Here is a 26,547-nt window from a genome sequence, read left to right on the forward strand (position 1 = left end):
ATGCTGTCAACTCTGAGAGACCTCTTCCAAAATTAGAATAATCAATTAGAGACATATACAAGTAATATAATGCAGATGACAACAGAAAATACAGCAGTCTTAACACATTTAATGTCATCTTCAAAAATTTCACCTGAAACCTAATAGGAGAAAGTTTGTTCATGAAGGAACATTATCTATTTTGTGTCAGTTCTCTATGTGGACATCATTTGAGTTGGCTGAGCACAAAATGTCTACTTTGCACATGGACACTTTTGGTGAACAGAAAAGATAACAAACTGAGATCAGTTGCAAAAAGCCACAGTTCAGTTCTACCCATGCTTCAAGGTAACAGGATTCATGGTAACTCCAGTGACAATTCTGGCTGAATACGTTGCCCCAGGACTTTGCCCAAACTAATGAGTTCTAAAACAGATTAATTTAAATGCAACTCTTCTCTTCAGACTCTTTCTGAGTATCTCTATAGCAGTAAAAGAGCATCTTCTCAGTATGTTACAGAATAAATGCCCTCTGCAGGTCAAGTGGTGGATTCCTTTGAACAGGAATTGCACTGGCACGACATGGTATCACTGCACATTTTTTAACACTGTTTTCTGCGCATTTTGAACCATTTCATTTTCTCCATCCTAGGTAAGAAGATGGAAGCATACAGCTGTATGAGTTTCTACCAGTTCTGCCAAAAGACCAACACAATCAGAATCATCATGGTTGGTCTGTTTGTCTTTAGATTCAAAGAGGAAAGCCTTTTGAACAAAGGAGCGGAAAAGATGGAGAATTAATAGACAAATAATAACCCACTTACTGTAAACACTGTAATATCCTGCCTCTTTGGGGAAGCTCCTAACATTTTATTAGTTTATTTTCTTATCAATGAACAGCCTTAAATTTCCTACCTTTCAACTGTATTCCATAAAAGAATGCAAAAGTTAAACAAGATGATATATGCAATGCTAAAAGTGTCCCTTGTAATGAGGTGTTGGGGATTAGACATGTCATGGGATAAGAACTGTAAATGAATGATGTCATCTTTCTAATTTGGTGCTGAAATATAAATAAACTACTTCTAATGTTTCTTCCGTTTGGATGCCAGATTGCAGTAGAATGTGCACAAAGAAATGTTAATGCTGTAGTAGGCTTCCTTCAGTGTGCCTGTTTTAGAAGCAAAATACATAAAATGTCAAATGAGAATTTCTTTTCCACTCAAGTGATCATTAAACCATCCAACTTGTAGATGACTTATGATTGTCATTAATTCCTTAAAATGATGCTAAATATTTTGCATAACGTTATTTTTTAAAGCTTTTGTTTTTATTTGTTAACGTTTCACAATAACTACTATGATTTTGAGGTTCTGTTTATCTTTGCTTTAGGTACTGTCACAGTGCTATACTTCCACATTGAAGTGTGTTTTCCAGGAATGCTTAGTTTTGACTTAAGAAGTAAAAAACATGGTATGATTGCAAACCTTTAAAAGCAGGACTTTTGAGGAGCATGAACAGGAGGATTTCTGGAGGAGGAACAAAAGTACAGCCACCCAGAGGAACAATACAATGTCTTTCAGGTCCTTCTAAACAAAAATGTGTAACATTACTTCTATTTGCTTCCCTTGCTAATTCTTAAGTAGGCTTCAAAATGCCAGGTACATTTTTATTTGAGGAAGAAATCAATTAACCACATCGGAATCCATTCAGGACCCCAGAGCTTCACATGCCTACACTTACATACAAGCACATTCACAAACACGCAGAAAGGTGAGCAAATTTTGGCACAATGGTTTCTCAGATAGTAAATCCTCATGGTCTGGGTCCCATATCAATACATTGGAGCACTGCTTCAGTACTGATTGTGAGGGGAAAAATGCCACCTCCTGACTTGGCAATGCCATCACGTCTTGCAACATCTTCAGCATACTTGAAAATTTCCTATTCAAGAACATCCAAGACTTTTTCTTATTATACTTTTGAAAGAACAATATGACTTTTCTGGCTGATTGGGAAACTCAGTCTTGGAATGCATAATATATTAAAATTAAAGTAATTATTGTACCTGCATTTAAAATGTACCTTATCCAGTTTTGTATCATATGTTACTCTGCACAAGGTAACCCATATCTGATATATTTATATTATATAATTCAAAATTTTATTTACGTTTTCCTGAAAACAGGGTTTTTCAATATTTACATAGCCGAAGCTCTGACAACAAAATTATCATACTAACGATTGCTTTTTAAAATGCTCAGTGAATACCAGGCCCACACCTGAGAAGGAGCAGGTTTTATTTTGGATTTATACTAGGAAAGAAGAAAAATGTTAACTTGTAAAATGCAGCAATTAACTGCATCTCCTACAAACCATGTATAGCCTTATTAGTTTAGCCTAAACAGTTACCTCAGATTTTTTTTGCTTTAAATTTATCAACTACATTCAATAAATACTGCAACCATTTTGAAATAAAGGAATGATAGAGAAATTAAAAGCAGCTTAAATCTATGTGCACAGGTATATTAACCCTTAGGGCTTGAAACAGTTGTCTTTGATCATTCAATATCACTATTTGCTAAGCTGTCAAGGTCGTGAATGGTATGCGTAACTGAATTTTTAACCCACTTACCAAAGAATTTATGATCTAGCACAGTAAGAGAACTGACAGATATTTCTTGTCCTCCTAAAATTATGTTGAGTTTAAGTAAGGATCTACTGAAGTGAAATGAAAGTCTTTTGATTGACTGGTAACAGACTAAATAGCTTAACAGCAATCTGTAACTGTAAAACTGTAATATTAAAACTGTCTTTTAAAAAAATATTTTAGCAAGGTGGCAAGAGGGAACTATGCTTTTGATCTGTCATCTGGATCAAGTTAACAAAACTCTCATGAATGAGGTTCAAATGAGGAAAAATAGTAAGATTTGTTGCTCTGGGATATAGGTGTAATACCATTCAATAGCTATTACTTTTGATTTTCTTCTCAATCTCTCTTCACTAAATGGAATTTGAAACATTTCTAGAATATTCACTTTCAATAGGGTAGGATTTTTCCCTATATAATATGGAAGTGAGGCAGATACGAGGTCTACAAACTAACCTGGAGATATCCTGTGGTTTAATTATTAAAACAGGGAATTTAAAATCTAGAAACTCACAGAGGTTTCATTCTGCTTATAGATTTTTGAGCACTGGTTCACTAGTTACCTAGCTGAAGCAAAAAAAAAAAAAAGATAATTCCAAGGCTATTATTACCCTGAGACTGCTCTAAATTGCTTTTAATGGTAGCACACTTCTTGAATCAACATGGCTAAACGAGACAAACTGTTATATCCACCAACCATGGTTTTGACAGAAGGACGTGCGTCATTTTTCTGCAAGTTGAAGCTTCTGTTAATTGGTCATTGCTTTGAAGAATCTTTTGCCAATACTAGAACTGCATGGAAGAAATAGACTTCAGTATTTTTCAATATACTTGAAAGTACTCAAGAGCTTGTATTACTTCATGCTAATTATTCAGAGCACTTCTAACAGCATAATGCTAGCAATATAATGCTAATTATTTCCAAAATAAATTATTCTCTTATCTTAAATAATTTGAAATACATTATAATATTCAATTCATGCTTTTTTGTTGTTTATGCAGTGAGTTTTTAGACACCAAAAACATTCCAATAGAAAAAACATGAAGTTACGAAGACTATAAGTTTGCAAGCACTCATCAGCAATTAAAAGATAACAAAAAAATTACAGCACGGTAACTAACCAGGAACTCCAGATGCTAAATATCTATCATAATCGTAACCGTATGGGTGTTGGAATGCATCACTAAGGGGTAGAGTTATGTTTTACTGAGTGCTTTAATTATGCATTTTCTTTTTATAACATCCCTGTAATGTAATCCGTTCTTATATTCTTACTGCTAACTATATTTTAACATGTGCTTTGCTGCTTTGTTTCCCACCTCCATTGAAGAACATATTTTTTTCCCCTGTTAAAATTCCAAATGGGATAATAAGCATGTTTTCCTGTTATAGTGTATGACTTGTCCTGGAAAGTGTGAGAGACAGGATGCATGCAGGCTAAAAGTGTATGTGATAGCTTATTGGAGAAAAGTTTGGCTACTCCTCATTTAACTCTTTTTCTTTTTTACCTCATTAACGATACAACTGTTACACATGAAGTACAGAACGCAGTAAAGTTTTCATGGTAAGAAAGCATATACATTTTTCTTTTTTCTTCCATATCTAGTCATATGTTAAACTTAATTCACATGTTTTACATTAAAATCTTACAGTTCCTATCATTTGTAACACACATGTAACCAGAACACTTATTATTCAGTCCCTACCTGCCCTACCTAGTTTCACAGGACAGAGAATAGGGACTAAGAAACAGTACTGGGAAGCTTCCAAATTTTCATGAAATCCAACCTTTCTCCCAGGTGAAATACAAAAGCAACTACTGTTCACATTAGATACTCTGACTCCTGTGCAGCAATGGAAAGCAGCCTCCAACACAGGTATTTTCAATACTTGGATCTGATAATTTTCTGTTGAACTAGGCATATATGTTTTCCATACAATTCAGGGCTTTTCTTTTAATTGAAGTACTCTTTAACTGATACTAATAACCATTACACCTGCTGCTTCGTAAGATTATAAAATATGACTGACTTATCCTGAAAGAAGATAGAGGTCATAGTAAGTCTCCCTCCTCATGAACTGAAGGATAACAGTCTCACAAACACCAGCTGGGATATTAGACCCTTGGCAGACAGAGACAGGCAGCAGTTCCAAGCGCCAAGCAGACACTTACCTGAAGTACTAAGGCCAAATTTCAACTTTCCTGACACTGGTAACTGAACAAAGTTATGTTGATTTGAACACAGTCCATCTGAATTTTTAGTTGTGGTCTCTGCATTTAGAGTTGTGTTTTTGAAGTCTTTTTAAGTTTTGTGAATTAGAAGTATGGCTTGAAGCACAGGAAATATCTTGTAATAATACAGCATACTCAGTAATGTATAGGCTAAAGTCATGCTAAAAGTATTTGTCTGAGTCCTGCTACTAAACTTGGTAATTACACAGAAGTATGTAAGAACATAGACACAAAGAAGTGGGTTAAAAAGCATAATTAAAGCTCTGAAACAGTAGCTGCCTGAGGACATCTCAGGCCAGGTCCTACTAAATGCAGACACGCCACCTAAGAAGGTAAAGTTCTCAATTTTTTTCCTTTTTCTTTTACAACAGGAAATAACTAATTAAAAAGATACTTTCTCATAATAATAATTTTAAACCAGACATGAATAAGAAATTTCAGTAGGTAAGCAAGACCTTTGACATGGCAAATCTCTATTTAGTAGCACTGGTTTCAGCACATTTAATGTCTGAACAGTTTGATTCAGTTGTAATTTTTGTAATTTCATTACCAAGCCCAGCTCTCTCATTTGTATCATACACAAAATATAGGCTAAGTTGAAATTACTACGTTTCTTCCATTATATGCAATAAAATTTGATAAATAAAACATTTATTTCAACACATGGATGGTATATTTGAATATGAACCAAATGGAGATAATGTCACAACACTGTCTTGATATGCTTTACAGAGACAACTTGGCTGTAATTAATTTTTGTTTGACCCTAGATTGTAGAAATGATAAGTTTTAACCATCACAGGAGCAGAAAATGTTGACACTAAATTCTGACAATTTTTTTTTTAATAATTGGTTGCTTAGCCCTGTACTTGAGATCAAATTTTAAACCATATTTAGCTTTATTATCATTGAGTACTTTCTAGTACAACTTAAGGTCTGGCTTCAAAAACGTCTAATGGAGAAAAAAAAAAACAACAAACAACACAACACTTCTTGGCATGGGAGTTCACTCATTTATATAATGAAGATATTAACTATTCTTATCTATTTAATACCCATTTTACCTATTGAGCCAGTCAGATCAAAAGTTTAAAAAGCTGTGTAAAAATACCACCCAAAAGAATTCGGACTCCTGAGCACATAAAGAGGAAAAAGTGATGTCCCATCCAGTTATAACTCGAGTCCCTTGACTTTTATAATAAAAATTGTCAAATCTTACTGACAATATGTGAAGAGTGTTGTGTGAGCACTGCCAACATTTTCATTTTTTTCCAACACCACATTGCTTCTGAATTAACCCATTTGATCAGGTAAACGCTATTAGCCACACACACATACACATTCTCTTTTTCACCTTGTGCCATACAGATCCTGCTGCGTCAAGCTATAGGGAGAAGTGGCACCCTGCTGTTTCACCTCTAAACAAGTCTGTCCACATTGGGTTGGTATCTAAGATGCTTGTACTTGGCAAAACTGAGAATTACAGATTAAGATTCAAAAATACAGATTCAAAATACAGATTAAAAATGAGAAGACTAAAACCCAGTAATAGGACATGCAGAAATATTGCCTTAGGATTGTTCTAATTAATATAAAAGTATAAACTACAAGGATTTTTAAAATAGTAAGTAAATTTAAGGCCGTTGGATGCATGGGCTGCTTGTATTGCTATCAATGGGATCTGAACAGACACATTTAAAATCAGGGATTAATAGCTGTTTTGCTACATTGCCTGATTTTTTTTAAGACAAAAATAACTGGACTGATTTTCCTAATATGAGAGTTCAATATATGAAGTTATTAGAACATCTATTTTTACCTGCCCAAAATAAAACAAGGAGCTCATGTAGCATAAGTGTAACAAAAATAAAACTCCTAAAACTTTAGGGTCTCAGACTACTCCTTTGTTCAATGTTATGTGCTTAAAGCTTGAGCAAGACCAGTATTATGAGTGACAGCAGACAGTATAAACAGAAGAGGAAAAAATATTGCACAGTCATCAAATCTGTCTGCAGTACCCATGTGAATGGCTTCATAACATGGATTCTATTTACTGTGCAGTAACATTTAGACTCAACAGTATAATAAATCTCTCTCCGAAGCAGATCTATGAATATAACAATAATGTAGTATTCTGTGCTCCTGTAATATTGCCACTTACGAAATTCAAATTATTCAGAAACATTAACCTAGTTTGACATCAGAAACAGAAGCAATACTGATTCAGAACCAACACAATACCAGGAGAGTGCTGCTGATCACAAGGTGTACAGGTGATGATGTCTACAGACACTGTAAGAAAGCATCACAAGACTTTTTTGCTTCCACACTTGTTAAACATTAGGGAGCTTAAGTGCAATTAATTAATGCACAGTGTTGCAGAAGAATGTTTTGAGCTGCCAATCACAATCACAACAACTTCTAATCCTATTATTTTTCTTATACAGTAATAGAAACATTTTCAATATCATAAAATGCACAGTGCAATACAGCTGAACTAATCTAACAGGGAAAATATAACTTAGGGTATTTTGTTTGTTCTTGAGTGCTTGATGTCACCACCATAATATCACATGAGCACTATTTCTGATGTACTTAATTAGAACAGTAGATGTAATGTAACATGCTGCCTTCAGTTCCATTTTACTCCTTTGAGGCTGAGTTATTCGAAGTATTTGGATGCTAATTAGTAAGAAATCCATCTATGTATTGCATGCACGAGAAAATATTGCTAGTGCTTAATTTGCTGAGAAACTGGTTACACAGATTTTTTAAATTTCTTAATTGTTTCTCACACTTTTTATTTCATTAGCAATATGTTCATGTGATGAAATATAAAGCAGTAAACTAATAGACTAGAGAAGATTGCCAAACACTAGCTTTGCCTCTGGCCAGTATATTCAGTACACCTGCAGTCTTGAAAATACTGGAAAGGTTTCTAATTTCATGTTTTGAAAAGAAAAATAAAATGCTCTCAAGGAGTCAGAAGACCTTGCATTTTGGCCAACTCCACTTACATTTTTGGCTCTATATTCCAAAAGTGAAAAGAGGCAACTGGGAAATTTCATTGCAGTATCCAAGTTCAGAATGAATCAGTAACATAGCAGCATCTTCTGCTCTTACCCAAATCTCTTGAGATGTTCTAAAAATGGACTTTAAGCTAATTATTTCATGAAGGATTGCATCACTATATGAATTTCTCTAAAAATAGCTGTCTCATAATTCTCAAAAGGAATCTTGGCTGAGGCGATTATAAATATTATGTAATCATTCAGCCAAGACCTCGTGGTGATCTTGTTTAATACTGTATTTCTGAAAGGTTTTTTAAGCCTACTACAAAGTTCTATGGCTCTCAAAATACAGCATTTGGTGTATGAATCAAAACAATCCCAGTGGTTCTGTTTTGCTGGGAGTGCATTACTATGCTTCCCATTTATTTAAAGATCTAAACAATATATATTTAACTGACAGACTGCAGCTGCTAAATTGTATTTAAATCATGACAATTAAATATGCTCATTTCTCACGGGAAGGTATTTGCAACGCAGAGGTCAGTATTATCGCTACTAATTTTACAGGTGGATACACTGTGATACAAATAATTTTTCTAGGTTATCAAAATATAATGTGAAAAAAACCTATAGAAGTATGCCAGTACTTGAGATAAACCCAATGCTTTTCTTCCAGCTTAGAAATAACAGGACTTTTACTGAAAATCACATAGTCACAATCCATTAAAAGACTGCTCAACTTACATAAATAATATTTTTGTCTTTAATATATGTACATCTGTAGTTTCATATTCAAAATAAATCCCATATGTTCTCATTCCCTTACAAAGGTACTACATTACATTTCTTTAAGATGCTTTTTTTTTTCTTTTTCAGTGTGAAAAATGATGACAAATTATTTAAAAATCAATGTCTTAGTAGTTTACAATATGTTTGATGTTCCCGAAGGCCAGAAAAATTGGAATGGAAAAATTGGAGAAAGGCACTCAACTACCTATTTGGTGCTAGGAGCATTATTTAAGCCATGAACTACTTAAAAAATAAAAAAGGAAACAAATTGCAATTAATGCTTTTTAAACTTTTTTTTTTTTTTTTTTTAAATATATTCTAGTTCTGGTTTAATTCTATTTGAATTTTAGATTACTATTGGTATGTCCTTTGCCAGTCTGCAGGCAATGGAAATCAGTACATTTGTCAATGTGGAAAACACTGACATTTCATGACTAAAAATATAATTGCTTAATTAAAAATAAAACTATGAAAGTGCCTCTTTGAGTTTGGGGGTAGGGGGTGTTGCACATTTGGGAAGCAAACACCTTCCCTCCAAACTGAGTGATAACTGGCTTCACCGTTGTAATGCAAACCACATTCCAACTAAAATACATAAAATAATATCAGGTTTATGACACGGATACACTAACATGAATATTCATGACTAAACAGGCAGTATACTGTATTTGTTTTATCTTTGCCAGGATGGTGCCTTTTTAGACAATAGCCTAATTCTCTTAGATATTGAAAAGCTCTTGGTACTTTTCTCCTCTCATGAAATTTTTCATGCTCATTGCCTGTGGCACAACGTTAACATTCTTTTTCTGAAGCAACCCTAAGGAAGTTTAGGGAGAACAAAACTCAGATACGAAATAAACCAGGACGCTTCACAAGTCTACAAAGTGATTAGAGAAGTTTTTCACAGCCTAAGTCTGTGGTAAAAGCAGCTACATTTGCATTTAGGCAATTCAATCTCAGTGCAGGTCTGCGATACATTATAGCACAGCGATAGAATCTGTTTTTCTGGCCTTAATCCAATAACAATAAAATTCTACGAATAACCTCAATACTTTGGGTTACTCCACTGAGTTTAACAGAATTGACCTCCTGAACCTTTAAGACATCTACTACAAACTGTGCCCTATCTCTTTAAATGTGAAGCAGGGGTTTGATGTCTACAATGACCTCACACGATAGGAGCCACCACAGCTCTTGTACAGCATTCTGAGTAGCAGTAAACTAATTTACAAATATTATGATGTTCCAACTACATAAGCAAGTATAAATGTTACAAAGTATATCCATTAAAACTCCACAACCCCTTCCCTTTAATTGTGACCCTCACTGGCTTTGTTAGAATTATATGAAGGAGCAGTAGTCAGTCCTTTGCATACTTTTTCATAGCAGCAGAGGACTTGCCATGCTATAGCAATTCTGAAGCTATCACTTAAATAGAAATAGCAAACCAGCATTGCAATGATCCATAGTACAGCATGATTTGAAATTGCTAGAAATACGAAATTGGAGTTTATCAAATACATGACAAAGTCCAGGATGCCACTGAAGGAGACAACAGCAGAAACAGAGACCAACAGAGTTTTCTGAGATAAAAAGAAACTCCCCAAACTGCAAACAAAAGAAAAAAGCAAATCTAACTGTCAGAGATGATGCAGCACAAGGGCTGAAGTTTCACAACAGTTTATGTAGGACAAAGTGATTCATCTGTCTATAAAGATCACAAAACAAAACTTGATTGAAATAATATTTTCTATTTCAAATGGTACGGTTCATCTTTACTTAAGGCTAACTTCTAATTACTGCTTCTTTAATAAAATGGCAAGTCTTTAAAAAATAAGATGTTATTGGGAGACACGCAGGACTTAAGGAGAGCAGATGCAAGGAGCTCAGCTGCAGCATCACCACATGAACTCTGCAATATGAGGAAAATACAACAAGATTATCTAAAGGAACTCTAGGACTTTGCTTCTATATGAGCTTTGCTGACATCTACAACACTGCATGTAGATTTCCAGGTAAGGTGAAATTATGTTCAGGCAAATTTCTAACTTCAGTTAGCACTCTAAAACAATTATAAATGGTTTCCCAATAGCTTGGCTACATGATTTAAGACATCATCCATATTAACTGCTGCTTTACACTTCAACAACTGCCCTTCTGTTTTGCAGATCTAACGCAATGGTGAAATGAAAGTCTGCTTCTGATGTGAACACTTTTCAGCAAAATTTGGAGAACATTAGAAGTAGCCCAGGAGTTGTAAAAGGAAGACAGAAAAATAAATGGAGTAAAAAAAACAACTTTCTTCTGAAACACAGTAGAAAATATTTTTACATACAATAAAGAAATCTCCTAAAACTGATGCACCTGTAATAGCAACAATTTTGTAGCAACACAGAAAACACATAACAGTATTTTTTATTTTCAGAAAATGCACTGTTTGATGCACAAATCAGGAATGGGACTTCCTCTAGGATACAAATATATCAGAATAAATGTCTGAATTGCAGATGCTAAGGAGAAAGGGGTTTGTCTGCAACATATTTACCAGCTGATACCTCTTTATGGAACAGGGAATTCCTACTCTTACTGATGCTCTGCTAACAAGATTATCAGCCACAGTGCTTCATCTGCAGATGAGCTTTTCCATCACTGACAGAGAGACAGGGAACCTTCATGAGGAGCAACATGAAAAGGAGCAACATAAAAAGAAACTCCCCGGATTCTTTAAGGTCTGCATTACTCATCCTTTGCCCTGCTGCCTTGATAAGTTCTCAGCCTCCTGTAGCCATGAGCAGAAGTCTTTCTGCTTGATTGGAAAGGTAGATGCAACAAAAATCCACCTGCTATTGTGGATATACATGAAGGGAACACAGATTTTTATCACTGCCCAGCAGGTTATTTTGCATCTCGAAGCAAAAATTCCTCCTACAGTATAGCACAGGAGTGGATTTGGGGGCCTAATGCTTAGCATTATCTAGTGAATCATCTTCTAATATTTCTAAATAACTCTCATGATCACATTAGGCTGGAGAGTTTGGGCTTTCTTTTCTTCTTTCTTTCAGCAATATAACAGCTGTGGAAATGGAGGGTGGGACAAATAAGGCCATAAGAAAAAAAATGATGCTACAGCTGATCAGTAACTGAAGTTCCAGTGAGTTAGAAATAGATTGGGAGATGGCATCTCAAAGAAACTGAGGTACAGGCTGGATATATCACACAGTGTGGAACCCGCCACTTCCCCCGCGCAGCACAGTCCCAGCAAGGAAGAGCAGCACTAACAAGCCTTTGTGTCGGATGCACATGTGAAAGCTTTGGGGTTGACAGTGGTTCTCCCCAAAGGGATTAAAGAAGTATGAATGATCTCTACAACCTCTATTATCAGATAATTCTTAAGTGTAATAAAGTGGTGACCTAGTTAAACCACATTCCTGTTCCTGGTGTCTCTTTTTTCGGTGTCTGAGATAACAGGGAGATTATTTTGGCATCAATTTAATCTAGTTAAATAGCTTTACTGAAGATCTTTATCACTATAAATAATGGAGGTATTTGAAGTATTTGGTTACAATTCTAACTCAAGTTATCCAAAACAATGCCTCTCTAGCAATACTCTTCTGCTGTTCCTTCACTCTGAAGAAAGTTATGAGTGTTTCGAACACTTTTCAGCAATAGCTTAAAGGTACAAAAACAAACAAACCCCAAACAAAACAACAACAGCAACAAAAAAAACAACAGTTTGACCAACTCTCTGATTAACATTTAAAAAATATCCGTGGCAGGCATAATGAAAAGTGGTGTTTTCATTTACTCTTCAGGAACGAAAGATAAAGGTAAAAAAAGATGTCTAAAAGAGAAAATAACTGCCTTCTCTTTTCAAAAGCAAACATCCCTAAAATTGTTTGTAATGGAACACCACCTGCTCTGAAGCAATACAGTGGGATCAAGTACTAAAAAATCATAAAGCATGTCTGCCTATCTGCCTATTTAGCACGTAAAATTTGGGCGAAATGTCTCCTGGCCAGCTGACTGACCTGAGACATGCGTGCATCATGGCTGGAACAGAGGTACTTGGCTGGAATGTCTGTGATGAAGTCAACATCACGAGTGGATGATAAGTTCATGCTCAGGGGCTGTTTCCTATTTTTATAGACCTGTGGGAAAAAGCTATAATGATTAGATGCATGAGGTCAGAGCTATTGGGAATTTAGCATAGCAGGAAGGGTTTTCCTAAACTTTCTGTTATTGAGTGCAGAGAGTTCTACCGTATGTAATGCATGATTCAGAATGAAGAATCATAACATTGACTATGCAGTTTGTCCTAAATATTATTAACATGGCATGCTCGTTAGTAAAGTGGCACACTGCCTGACAGCAGCGTGGTTACTTTGACAGACTAAGGAGACCAGAATGATTTTGTGTATGGTATTCTCCTCCTCAAGCAACACTCACGGAATTCAGTAACATCACACAAAGGAAGACATCAGATACAACACCTCCAGACATTGTCTGAAAACATCTTTCTCATCTTTTTCACCTGTTCTGAAAGAGGAAAGGTGTTTAACAACATACATGACACACAGCACAGGCCTGTAGTACTCAGGTTATCTGAACATCCTTTCTCCTCTTGCCTACGGCACCTCTTGTGGCTACAATTATCACCTTTTAAAAATCAGGGCAAGCAGTCACTGCACAGTATGCAGAGTTTTAAACATTTTAATTAGACAGAGAAGAGACCTATGTACTGTGTCTAGTACATGTGTACTGTGCCTAATATGGTTATTTTCATCATTTATAAGAAAGAACATAATTTTAATTGGCTTGTGATAAAATCTGTTTCTAGAATTTCTAAGTACATGTTTTTTTATTAAAACCTCAAATGACTTATGGTGTTGAAGACAGTGATTTTTCCTCATTTGAGAATTTATTTTAAGGATAATCATGATTTTCAGATAACCTCTCAGAAAGCCTGAAACCTTCTGAAAATACAATTATTTTACAATAGATAAGGCAATGATTGAACAGAAGAAGGTTAGAAAGAGTCAATAGAATGGATAGATCTCGTTTTATAGCAAAGAACATCTGCTTTCCTCTGTCTCACATAATGAAGAAGGTTGGAAGGTATATGAGAAGGGAAAACAGGAAATGTGTTGGCTGCATATAATATGAGCCAAGCAAACGTGCAGCTAAATACTTAACAACTATAGAGAAGCAATACAGAAACACACTGAACACCTCCTACCTTTCATAACTGCTGTCACATGTCAGGCCTGGCATGAAGACTTTCAAAATGAGGTTAGAATAAAATAGTACAAATGAAAATAATGCCAATTTTCTGTCGCCATGAAAGCATGAAAATGAATGTCTCCCCACCTGCTGTTTTAACTGATGTACTAATCTGTCCTTCTCTCGTTTAAGAGCCATTACTTCTTCTTGAGTCTTCTTTTTCTTTGAAGCAGACAGCTCAAGCAAGGCAATGTTTGCATCTTTTTCACTAATTGCAGCAAGTAAAGCTTCCTGTCTAATAAAATAAAACAAAAATTGTTATATTCTCATTAAAACAGAACACATACTACATAGTACATTTCTTTTAACCGCTAGACCAATCAATTAATTTCTGAAGACTCTTCAAATAACAAACCCTGTCAAGTCTAATCAAATAATGAAATTAACTGATTAGCCAAAAAGGTTATTTTTATAGATTTTTCATTATTTAACTATTTCATAGAACATTTATCTCAGTCTATTTTACTACAATATGATATCTAACAATATTTCTGTGAAATGCCTTGCTTTTAAAAATCTTTGATATTTAGGTTTTTTTAAATTCACTTTCCCGAAATCTAAAATATCTTACATAAATCTGTTGTGAATTATTCAAATAAAACAGCTTAAATAATAAAAATCAGTGATATAGACAAAATATATTTTTATATGATCCTTCTGATTTGGTACCCTAAACACCTCAGTACAGAAATCTCTGGACATCTTCCTCACATTTACTTAAATGTTTTGTTATGGATTTATTAATAGTGTCACCACAACGTTATAATTCTAGAAATAAAATACAACATGTAGAAAAGAAGTTCCTTGATCTAATTGTTCATGAGGAATCTTTTCCTTCGGAATCTTGACCCCTTAATCTTTACAAAGCCAACAGAAACTTACAGCACTCAGAAGCATATAGAATTACATAGAAGCTAGCAGGGTCACATTGTAAATAGCTTGTGAGGACGTATGACAAAGGTACTTTTTACAACATGTAGTTGGAAGCACAGATCTTGCTGTGTGTAATTATTCCTTATACTTTAATATGTTCGTGTTGGCAAGACCATAATCTGTCCCTTATTTTCCTAAATAAAATAAAAATATTCATCTTCTGGAATGAATTCAATGACAGACTATGACTTATCAGCCAAGAAAAAGCATATAATACTTAATAGCTTTTAGAACAGAATATGTTATGGCCTATGCCTCTTTCTAGAACCATATAAGGTCAATCATTAAAAAATAAACACAGATAAATGAGTCATAAATTAACCTTAGGCTCCAACCGCTAATAAACATAAGAATACAGCTCATGAACTTCATACAGTCAAGGTGAGCTAAAAGTTTGGAATTCTCATAGTCCTTTGCTTGCCAGCAAAAATGTCAAGAAAGCTATTTCACTTTTATTTCGAAGTTCCTAATGTATTAATGTAAATATTTATAGGACAATATTTCTGATGGAGTCAAAGAAAAACAACCCATTTATTTTACTCTCAAAGTTATGAGACATGGATCAATTTTAGATAAACAGTTGCATTTTATTCATACACTTAAATAGTCTCATTTATTATTCTGTCTTTTTCATTTTAATCATAGTTAAATTATGTTTAGAAGAGGATGCCATAAGTGTCCAACAGTTTTAATTTAAATGAAAGGTATTAATTATTTTAAATGACAGATATTAAAGAAAAAATATATCAAAGGGTCACATATCCGTAATGATAATTTGAAATGAGATATAGGTATATTGTTTTCTATAAGCCTGATAATAATGCATAAAACTTGCTGCCTAGTAATTTGTAAAAGACTGTCAGTGTTTTCATGTGTTATGCTCAAATGCAACATCTATTCCATAACATATTCTTTAAAATCTTAACTTTTTAATGCACTGTAATAGAAGAAAACCAATTTGCTACTGTATTCAACAATTCCTCTCACCTTGCAGAAAGCAGAGGACTTATGCACCATATAAAATCTAAATATTCCCTCTTTTGAGTATCTCTCTCAAACAGAAAGAAAAATGTAACAAAATTCCACCTTTTACATACAGGTCTGTAACTTTCTGTTTTAGAAATGTGTCCTAACCCTAGAAGGTGGTCTTTTTTTTTTTTTTCAGGGCTGATAACATAAGCTTTCTGACAGAAAGTGTCAGCAACAGGTATTCTGTGACTTTAAAGCCAAAGAAACAACATATTCCATTATTACCTAAAATACTCTTCTTCTAAATTAAATAAGATTAGGTTAGTTCCTCTATAGTTATCTGATAGCAGACTGTATTAAAATTACAAAGAAAGGCTAGTCAGAAGTTTTGTCAAGGTTCCAGTGGTTTGCATCAAGTAACATTTCCCAATTTTTAATTGGCATCATACAACAACTTTGCTGTTATTTTGAACATTACTAAAAAAAAAAAAAAAAAAAAGTTTCACAATGTTCTTCTTGTTTTTAAGATATGTAGGACAAAGCTATGCCCTGTCTGCAGTTAACACCAGCAGGATTAAATCCTAATCTTTAATTCAATATAATAATTGCTGTAAAGTAGGTACCTCTGGTAAACATAATTATACCATAATTATCAGTCTAAATTTATTTAATATCTGAGGATAACACTGACATAACCATCACAAACCAAACACACTCAGAATGATTATAGCTAAAGAAATCTACACCTCAAATTCCAAAGTTTTGAAATATACTTAGATTATTCTTAAGTTATGTAAGTTGACTCCTTCCCAGTGTGACCCAACACAGTATGTCTGCTCATCTAATAGCAAATTTCATGGTAAATACTTGCTTTCTACAAGGTTTCTAATGATATATGATGTTATTTAATGATATGTAACACACATCACACCTGTAAAAAGTCAAAACTAGAAGTTTTAAATTGAAAACTACATGAAGGTACACTGAAATTTTACTTCTCCTCCAAAGTTTATATTATTTCACTTCCTCAAAATCAGCAGTGAAAACACAAACCTGACTAGTGAGGAAGAAGAGGCAAAACTACTGAATTATTTGGTACTATTTCAACATTTGATAATGGGATTCACTCACATTCATATTTTTTTGTATTATCAGCCAAAATGATCACATTTTCTTGTGGTCATAACTGCTTAACTGTGTAACACTCTCTAGCTTGACCTTAAAGCAGTAGAGGAGGTAAAACCTTCCATGGGAGAGGAAAGCCAGTCAACAGGCTTTGAAAAGTCTACTCTGGACTCTGCAGCCCCAAACCCACAAGATTTTGCAGCCCCTAGCATGCTTTTCCTCAGCTGAGCGTGTTGAGGGATTATAAAAGCCAACCAGAAATTATAAGAATACTTTTGCAAAGGAAAGCTAACAAAATCTTTTTTCTCTATTATCTTGTGGTTCACAAGATAATTCCATGCAGTACACCTCTTCTCTTTTCTTGGGAAAATATGTAACTACACACTTAATTCCAGGAAATATGATTCATACCAAACACTTCCAGGAAATAATGGTTTGTAGTCACATGAAATAGCTTCTGTTGTATGACTCCATAAATGCTCCGCTGAGACACTCCAAGATTTGAATCAAACCAACAGCCCATACACAAGTTTGAATTGGCCCCCCAGTTCTACTGTCAATATAGTTTTTAATCCTTATCTTTACAGTAAATGTGAGCAGAGTTGGAAGGCCTTAAACCTATGAACATTGAGAGAAAACTGCACAAGAAATAAAGGATGGAGACTTCTACTGAAGTCCTTCCATAGCAATGTGGAATGGTGAATACACCAGTACAGCTGGGTAGCTGAATGCAAACTCACACTGCCAGTATTCTTGAAGCCACCTGCGAGTCAGCTTCAGTTCAGAACCTGTGAAGCCTCATTTATCTAAGAGAAAGTGTTTTATCTTGGACATAGTGCCACACAACATGCTGGTGTCTTCCAGACTGGAACCGTTTCACATACAGGCTCCTCAGCGTGCAGGCAGAGCGAGCTTACACCTATCTGCACAGACACACTCCCGGAGTGTGTTGGCATATAATCTGTGTCTATTATCATGGATAATCTGAACAGTAATAGCCTCAAATATATAATCCAGTGGCATTTAACCAGGCCTTTCGGTTAACAAGAGTTCAGCAAAGCAGGACTGTATATTCTACCAAATGATGCACATTGGTTGCTTACATCCTTAGTAGTTAACTACTTCAATGCAGAGGGAAGACAAAGAAACTCAACAGGGTTTTTTATCATTTTACAGAGTACAAAGTAAAGATTCAGGCTGTGACAGGGTATCTAAAGAAACTGAAGTGGCCTCCTTTACTTCTACATGGCCTAGGACACTACCAGAGTTACAGATCCTCCACTAAGTCCCTGGGAGACAGAGGCTGAAAATACTTTGCACATGCTGTTGAGGTATTTGAAGTGATCCAAGCACTGATGAAGTGGCCTGTGGGCACAGACCTGGAGATCTACATTATCATATCCCATTGATTACATAACACACACTGGTTTACCCACATCTACAAAAGCTGCAGTGCTGCCCTGTCAACTTACTTCAGGCTTCCAATGAAAGCACCCAATCCGATGAACTGACCCTGCTAAAAAATTAATATCACTATTTTTGCAGGAAACATCTGAAATGAGATTATCTGACAACTAGGAACAAGGGTAATATACCAGCAAAACAGCTGGCAATGATGACTTTCTCACTTACAAACATGAAATAAACTTGATTCAAAAAAGTAAATGGGTGGCAAGGGCTTTCTCAAAATCTCTCAGGTGAGCAATACACATCTGCTTTGCTGCTAGAAACTGAAACTCATCATGCGCTTCTGTGCAAGAATTTTTGAAAATCAAGACCTCAACTGACACCAAGAACAACATACAGTCTGATATACTCTCCAACTAACATGCTTAAGTGTAATTTATAATTCCTAATTATCTACTGTGTCAGGAAAAAAAAGACTATCCAAATACAGTTCTATAGAGATGTTATCATTATTTGCAGCCCAAATGTCTCCTTATAGTGTAATAAATGATGGTAATAAAATACATTTTAAAATAATTTATTAGAGCACCAAATTAAATTACATTCTTTAACAGTAATATTTATAAAGAGTAATCCTTTTTGCTATTAGTAGTTTTTCCTCTCTTTTTTTGGCAAACTAATCTGTTATACAAATAACAGGGTAGTGCTTTTAACACCAAGAAAAATCACTCTAACTGTATACAGTAAAATTAGGTAAACTCTCAGACTAATAAAATACATGTTAAATCTAACAGCACTTGCTCCACACTGGTAATTATTCTGTACATTTTCATTTGACATACATAAAGTAGTTCCCAGGATTTCCAGTGTATACATCATCCACCATAATATAGTCGCTCATTACAAGGAGGAGAGGGAGAACATTTTCCCGGGAAAAGCAAAACTCATGTAATAAAACTCCTCCTGCCCGGGCAAAGCCTGACTGCATTCTACCCCACAGCAACCTGCTACCTCAAGTTAGTCACCTTAATACAAAGACAGTGAATATAACAGTCTCTTGATGGACAACACTTGCAACTGTGAGAGCAGGGCTTAAGGTACTAATGATTCTAGCAAGGAAACTTGCACAAATATCTTCATATACTTAACACCACTTCATATCAAAAAACAAAAGAAAAGACAAAAGGAACAGTCCCTTCCTAATGGCCAGGAATTAATTTATTTACACAAGTGGTATTCCACCCAAAACTATTCAGGATTCTACTGTGTTTAATGTTTTCATTAAGTACATGAATGGCAGTCTAGAAAATCTATTTATTACATTTCAATGAGACTTAAGACTGGGAGGATCTTGAAGAACCATGAAGACAAGAATAAAAATGTCTTGACAAACCAAAGACACCATCTATAAAACTAAAACTAAAGAGGAACTCCATACTAATGATCTGTTGTGTATAAGGCAAACATCATACTGCGAAATATAAACAGAAATACATGATGAGACAGAAGTGATTTTGTTCATCTATGTGACTTCAGGAAGATCTTAGCTGAAATACCGAAGCCAGTTTGGATAAGATTCTCCATCAAAAACTTGAGATGGTTCAGGGGAGAGCAACAAAAGCACTCAGAGAAATGACTGACAAGAAAATACTGGAAAAACAAACCTACAATAAATGGTCTATGAGTGGCAACACGATAATCAGAAGATTAAATGTTATGTCAAATTGAAATAGAACATTTTTTCCATATTCATTGCACACAGAACAAGTAGTAATATGCATAAGCTGCAGGAGAGAAAAAGTTGTAGTTTTTTCCTCCTAATATCTAACCAAGGTCTAAGGATAATGGCAGGTAAGTATGAATAGCAGTTGAGTACTGGAAGAAATTGCTGGGGAAAGAGGGTCACCATCCGTGGAAGTATTTTTTAAAAATTTAGGCAAATGTCTGTTAGAAATGACCTGGGTATAGTTGATCTTGCCCAAAGACATGACCTTTCCAGTAACCATAACCTAACCAGTCACATCAATTATTTGATGTTTCAAAGCTGATTTACTCTCTGTCTCATTCCAGACTCCAGTCCTTGGAGTTAACATCATGTTTTATCTGCTTCCATCATATGCTTGCTAGCCTTCCTATAAACTTTTACATTTAAGTTTCTACATCTATAGTAAGAAAGAACAATACGAAACTTGAGAATGATCAAGTTTCTGTGAAAATTTCCATGACAGCCATTGCAGACAAGAATGACTTTATACTGTGTAGGCCATTCCTGAGTGATAGAGAAACATGGAGGTGCCTTTCCTTGGAGGATCTATCAACTATTAACCTTTTAGACAAACAAAAAGTATGAAGTCATATAAATCTTTTCAAAAAGTCAATGGAAGTAGCGTTAAAGAATAATCTGAATTAAAGAAAAATACCACACATAGCATTAGAGAAAGCATATGACATCAAAGCAACTCAATTACAAATGTAACCTAACACCTGAAAAATGGTATCTTATACATCTCTAGCAATACAGACATAGAGTATGCATTTGTGAAAACGTCTGTCTTGGAATGAAAAAAATTACTTAATATGAAAAGGAAGCCTTAGCATACTAGAAGGGAAGATAAGATAATGCATGAAGAAATAAATCCATGAAAGACTCTGTTGAAGGCCAAACTGAAAAAGTATATTGTATACAGTATTTTATCAAACTGCAGCCTAAACAAATGTCAAATGGAATAATTTCTTTAACAAATATGGGCAACAACTGAGAAAAAAGGGTTGTTCACTAGCATATATTTAGCCAAGATTAACTATGGATAAAAAAAATGTACTAAGAACAGATTTAATAACCTTAAACTGTCATTCAGCTTGTAGGAGGTATTCAAGATACAGCTAATAAAACACAAAAAATGGTTCTAACCACCCACAAAAAAATCTCAGTAGTATAAAACACTGAAGGATGACCACTAAGATAAATGCTTTCTTTTGAGAGCTGCCTTGCAGTTAACCTTCTTAAAGAGTCTCCCAGAAACCTCTAGTCATAATACATTGCATTGCCACTTATCACAGTCAATTTAGAAGTGAGCTCTGTAAACACTCCTGCTTTACTCCCCACCTCTGTTAGTCTAAGACTAATTGTCTGAGCTTTAATAGAAGAACTCATGACAACTTTTGGGGAGGTGGGGTGAGTTCTTAGAAACAGTTCAATTGTAATCTAACAGAATTCCAAGATTAAGATTTATAGACACAAGATCTTCTAACAAGAACTTTACTGCCATTACTACTTAAGCCGTTCTCAACAAAATACAGAAATGCAACTTAAAAAGTCATCATTAAAGTTAAATCAAGTCAGAAATGTTTCAACTAATGATATACAGTAGAGTACTCAGCCAGCTTCTCACATGCTAACCGTACTGAAGGAGGAAAAAAACAGTTCAATCAACTTTTTCCCTTTAATTGTTGTTTTCTTTCCCTCGTGACCCCCAGTATTCAACCTTAAGTTCAGTAGGAGGTGACTAGAGATAGACGGTGATGAGAGATCCTGTTTGAAACAGCTTCTCTCTGTCACTCCTAAAGCAAATAAATGGTTTGTTAAAACACGCTGTTAATCCATTATGGATGTGCATGCATCTTAGAAAATAAACTTCAGAGTATTGTTGGTATTTAAAAGCTTTTTCTTTAAAAACAAGACATATGGATATCGAGTATGAAATTTAAAATCAATATATTCAACAACAGAGTTGTAAGTCTAATCTAGTTGTTTGATACCAACACGTAAATTCATTTTAGACGATTATCTTAAAATTGTGTGTCTCAGGCTGACAGAAGATTTGCCTCCCTAAATACATGACTAAATATACTTTACAAAACCATGTTTATAGCTTATGTCTTTAAAATGAACAATTATTTTGTGCTGTTTTCAAAGAACAAACCCTTCTGAAACACTTTCAGAAGAAAAATCGGCATGAAATAGCACCTCAGGTTGGCCTGGTTCCCTTACAAGAAGCACAGAGAACTACTGACAGCTCAGAGCCCAACCACACCAGGAAGCAGAGAGGACTGCTCTATGAACTATGGGACAGAGGGATGGGGGCCCTGCTCTTCCACACCTCAGTCCACCAATCCAAACCACCAAGCACTTTTCCTCTTATTATCTGAGTAACAAACCCTGAATTTACCATCTGATCAAGACTACTGCTAGAAGCAGGTGTGAGGAGGAGATATTGAAGTTTGCACCATGTGAGACAGACAACAAGTAGTCTCCATATTACACCTGTATTAGATGTATATTTTCATTAGGCTAGAATCAAGGAGAAACAGGAAGAAGCTGTCCCTGATGTGAAATTTCAGAGTAAATGGAAAGAAGGAAAACAGAGGATTTGATTCTGAATAATCACAGAGGAGTTTCTTGTAAAAGTAGTTTTCTTATCCATTTGTCCTTTTCCTCCAGTTTACTTCCCCAGAGACGGAGTTCTGCATCTCTTCCATTTGTTTCATTATTCCCATAATCACAGCTCTCCTTACATTCCCCAGTAACAGTAACTGCATTGGTTTTAGATTTGCAATTTTAAATTATTCCTTTTTTTCTCTCTTTAACAGCAATTTGGTATGTACATATAGGTAATTTGTTAAGTAAACAAAAAACATCCAGTATGATGGTACAAGTTTAGAGAGAAATTTTAAAAGGCAAAGAAGGAAGAACTTCATGCCCATCTCTTTAGGCTAATTTTCAAGTAAGAAGTAGGCACTCAACTGCTCTTTGACTTCTCTGAACTTTTTCAAGCCCTATAACATTACATTTCTGATGTCTCAATGATTTATATTTTAGAAATGACAGATAAGTAAAACAGACCCCCTCAGAAAAGATATATTCATCTGTGAAAGCAATTACGTCATAGTTTCATAGATCATGCTTCAATAACCACTGTGTTATCATTTATTCAAATGGGCAGCATTGCTCACACATGGGAAGATATCATAAGCTTCAGACTGTGTGATAGAGAAACAAAATCATTCACAGTGCTGCAAAACACAGCTGAAGTCAGAGGATGACAATTATTTCTTGGTTTTGTAGCTTTTTACTAAAAGTAACTTCCGTTGTTCATTTGGCTTTGCATGATTCTCCATAGGAATGCAACCAACACTTAGATAAAATACCTCTGCCTGGTTTATGCCACACTACAATATGGTGCAGAGATGGGAACTGCTGAGAACATGAACGATGGCATCTGAACGCATGGGATTGTGTTACAGCAGAACATAGCACTGCATAGGGTCCACCTAAGTTAAACAGGAAAACAAAACTACAGGTAATCTGTCACTGTCTGCCTTCCTATCCTTCAACACCGCTTTCTGTGTTTATAGAAGACAAAGATAAAAGTACTTTGCAAGATGAATGGCTTGATCTCTAGAATATAGTTCTTGGTAATGTTTTTGAACTGCCAAATAAATGTTTAAGCTTGGAAAGAAGTTACTATTAACAGTTACTATTGTTCCAGTGAACTTGCAGAGAATTCAAAATATTTTAGTCAAAGACATATAAAACTGAGATGCAGGGACAGAATATTAAAAAACCATAAACTTTTGTTAATTGCATTCTGTTCTTAATTTGAAGTGTATTTCAAATGGCCAATTATTACAAAGTGGATGCTTACGCTAAAGAATGAGCAGAGCTTTCTTTCAACATTTAATAAATGCTGATGAGTAAAAAATTATCCTTTTGGCAAAGAGATAACACAAATAAAAAGATACTAAAATCTATTTCCTTCCTTTCTATTGGAATTTTAAGAAAAATATTGGTCTGATTTTGAAAGAGGTAACTTAAGGTGCTCCTTCTAAGATACATAACGTTACAAACAGCTGTCCTTTGAATAACATACATAATAAAACTCATAAAATCCAATGTAGATCACATTGAACTTTACAGTATAAAGTATAAAGTATAATCATTAGCTCCATTTTGAAACAGCATATAGAAATCAATATGACTATATATTAGAATTTCTGCCTTGAGACTTACAGTATATTAGAAGGCAATTTCAAGAAAGAAAATCGCCTGAATACATACGATTAACAAAATGCGATCTCTTGGCAGTGCATAATTCATATTTGATAACTGATCTGAGAGCATAGTTTAAATGCTCACTTACTAAATAGGGTGTCAGACAGATTATGTAAACCAGTGTCATATAATTTCCACTAGCTGCAAATATACGTCAAAGTACATTTTTGTACGTTAAACTTGAACTAAGAAGCTCCTTAGAATTTTGCACACACACACGCCCCAAATAGGCTGACAGTTTTAATATTTTAATTTTTCTAATCTAGATCTGTGAAGTCAGAATCATCACTACCATTATTAACATTATGACATCCATTACTTATTGCTACACTGTGACTATGTGCTAAAACCATTACATCACATAATTTGATGGATATAGGAAAGTGTAGTAATTATTGCAACTCAATATTTTTTATTTTTTAAAACTAGAAATTTTTTTTTGTTAAATTTACCTAGTTTATAAGGTATTGCTAGGTACAGAATAAACTTAAATATACTGCTCTGGACATATAGTTTCTGAGGATTTCCCTACATTGGGAACCACTGGATATGTATTTATGATCAATCTACAGAAAACCAACTATTTACACTACTAATTACTGGTGTTACCATTAAAAAATATAGTTAAGCATCTGAGTAAAGAAGATAATTAAGATATTTGTTCTCAAACCAACAGTCACCATTTCTTTAGGTGTGGGATGTCTAAAGACCTAAGTGCCTAAAGGGATTTTGTCAGAGAACATTCATTCGAACCCTGCGCCCATCATTTTACCTCAGTAAAAACAAACGACCTTCAATTTCAATAAAATACTGCACACCCAATACACAGCATATGAAGATAATGACTATAAAATAGAATAGTGTCAGTAAACAGAGCAAGGCCAAGACATTTTATAAGGAAGGAGAGAGGGAATTAGTCAACACCACAGATATTTCTCTAACTAGTAACTGAAAGGAATAGGAACAAAAGAGATACGATATCACAGGATGCCATTTAATTACATGACTTCCCTGCTAATAAAGCTATTCACAAGCATTGCCAGAAGCATGAAGAGCATCATATGATTCAACTTTGCATAAAGAAGTTTGCTCATTGATCTTCTTTGGAGGGTTAACTGTTTCAAAATTTGTTGCAGACTAAGGAAGCATTTTTTAAAAAGCATATGTACAGGCTCGGAGCTCTAAGATAATACACGGTGACTCAGTGAACAGTTCATACTGATGTTCTCAAAGCAGATGGAACAGATATAAGGTATATCACTGAACTGTATCAAAGAGAAGGTATAGTGCTCAACCAGACAGATGTCTGAATGGCAATAATGGGAAGTTCAGATTGGATATCAGGAAAAATTTCTTCACGTAAATGGTTGTGAAGCACTGGAACAGGCTGCCCAGGGAAGTGGTGGGATCACCATCCCTGGAGGTTGTTTAAAAGACATATAGGTCAGGTTCTTAGGGACATGGTTTAGTGCTAGAGTTAGGTTGGTTATTGTTGGACTCTATGATCTGGAGAGTCTCTTCCAACCTAACTGATTCTATGATTACAATGGGAAAATAAAAGCACACACTAGGAACATCACAAACATCACACAGAATGCAAATAATTTCAACTTTCAATTTTATTTTTCAAATATGACTTTCGACAGTGAAGACAAACTTTATTACTCTATCTTGAATCTCAAGTTAAAAAAAAAAAAAAAGCAATGCAGGTCTCAACACTGAAAACTGGAAAGTACTCAGTTCAGGTCAGGTTTCCCCACAGACAGTCCTACAAGAGGTGTGTTTGCAAGAACATGTAAATTAATAAAGATTGCTAAATTTCTACAGTTGCTATGGTACTGTCCAAACATATCAATTTCTTCCAAAACCTCAGGTACAGACTGTAAGTGTAACAAAAATCAATAGTGCTGTTGTGAAAATAAAAACCAGTTAATTCAAACAAAAAATGTTTGCTTAGAATCAGATAGAGGACACTTTCTAGGGCCTCTGCATGTCAATGGTTGATTTGATTTTTTTTTTCTTAAACTACAAACAAAATTGTACACTTCCTATAACTTTAGATGAGCTCTAGAATCCAAGGCAACAGAAAAATGTTTCTAAGCAGGATTTTGAACATTAC

At 34.8% G+C, this 26,547-nt stretch overlaps 1 protein-coding gene across 1 annotated transcript in view; it reads right to left on the reverse strand.

Annotated features, from left to right (window-relative positions):
- ERC2 (ELKS/RAB6-interacting/CAST family member 2) overlaps positions 1 to 26,547 on the reverse strand; it is a gene marked incomplete at both ends in the record, with an annotated part of 318,636 nt that overhangs the window by 11,971 nt on the left and 280,118 nt on the right. Inside the window, 2 exons of the mRNA XM_080350354.1 lie at positions 12,691 to 12,810; positions 14,030 to 14,177. Of these exons, the coding sequence (XP_080206480.1) occupies positions 12,691 to 12,810; positions 14,030 to 14,177 (268 nt within the window). The remainder of the gene's footprint in view (positions 1 to 12,690; positions 12,811 to 14,029; positions 14,178 to 26,547) is intronic.

The sequence above is a fragment of the Nesoenas mayeri genome (assembly GCF_963082525.1).
Source record: "Nesoenas mayeri genome assembly, chromosome: 10".
Classification (NCBI taxonomy): domain Eukaryota; kingdom Metazoa; phylum Chordata; class Aves; order Columbiformes; family Columbidae; genus Nesoenas; species Nesoenas mayeri.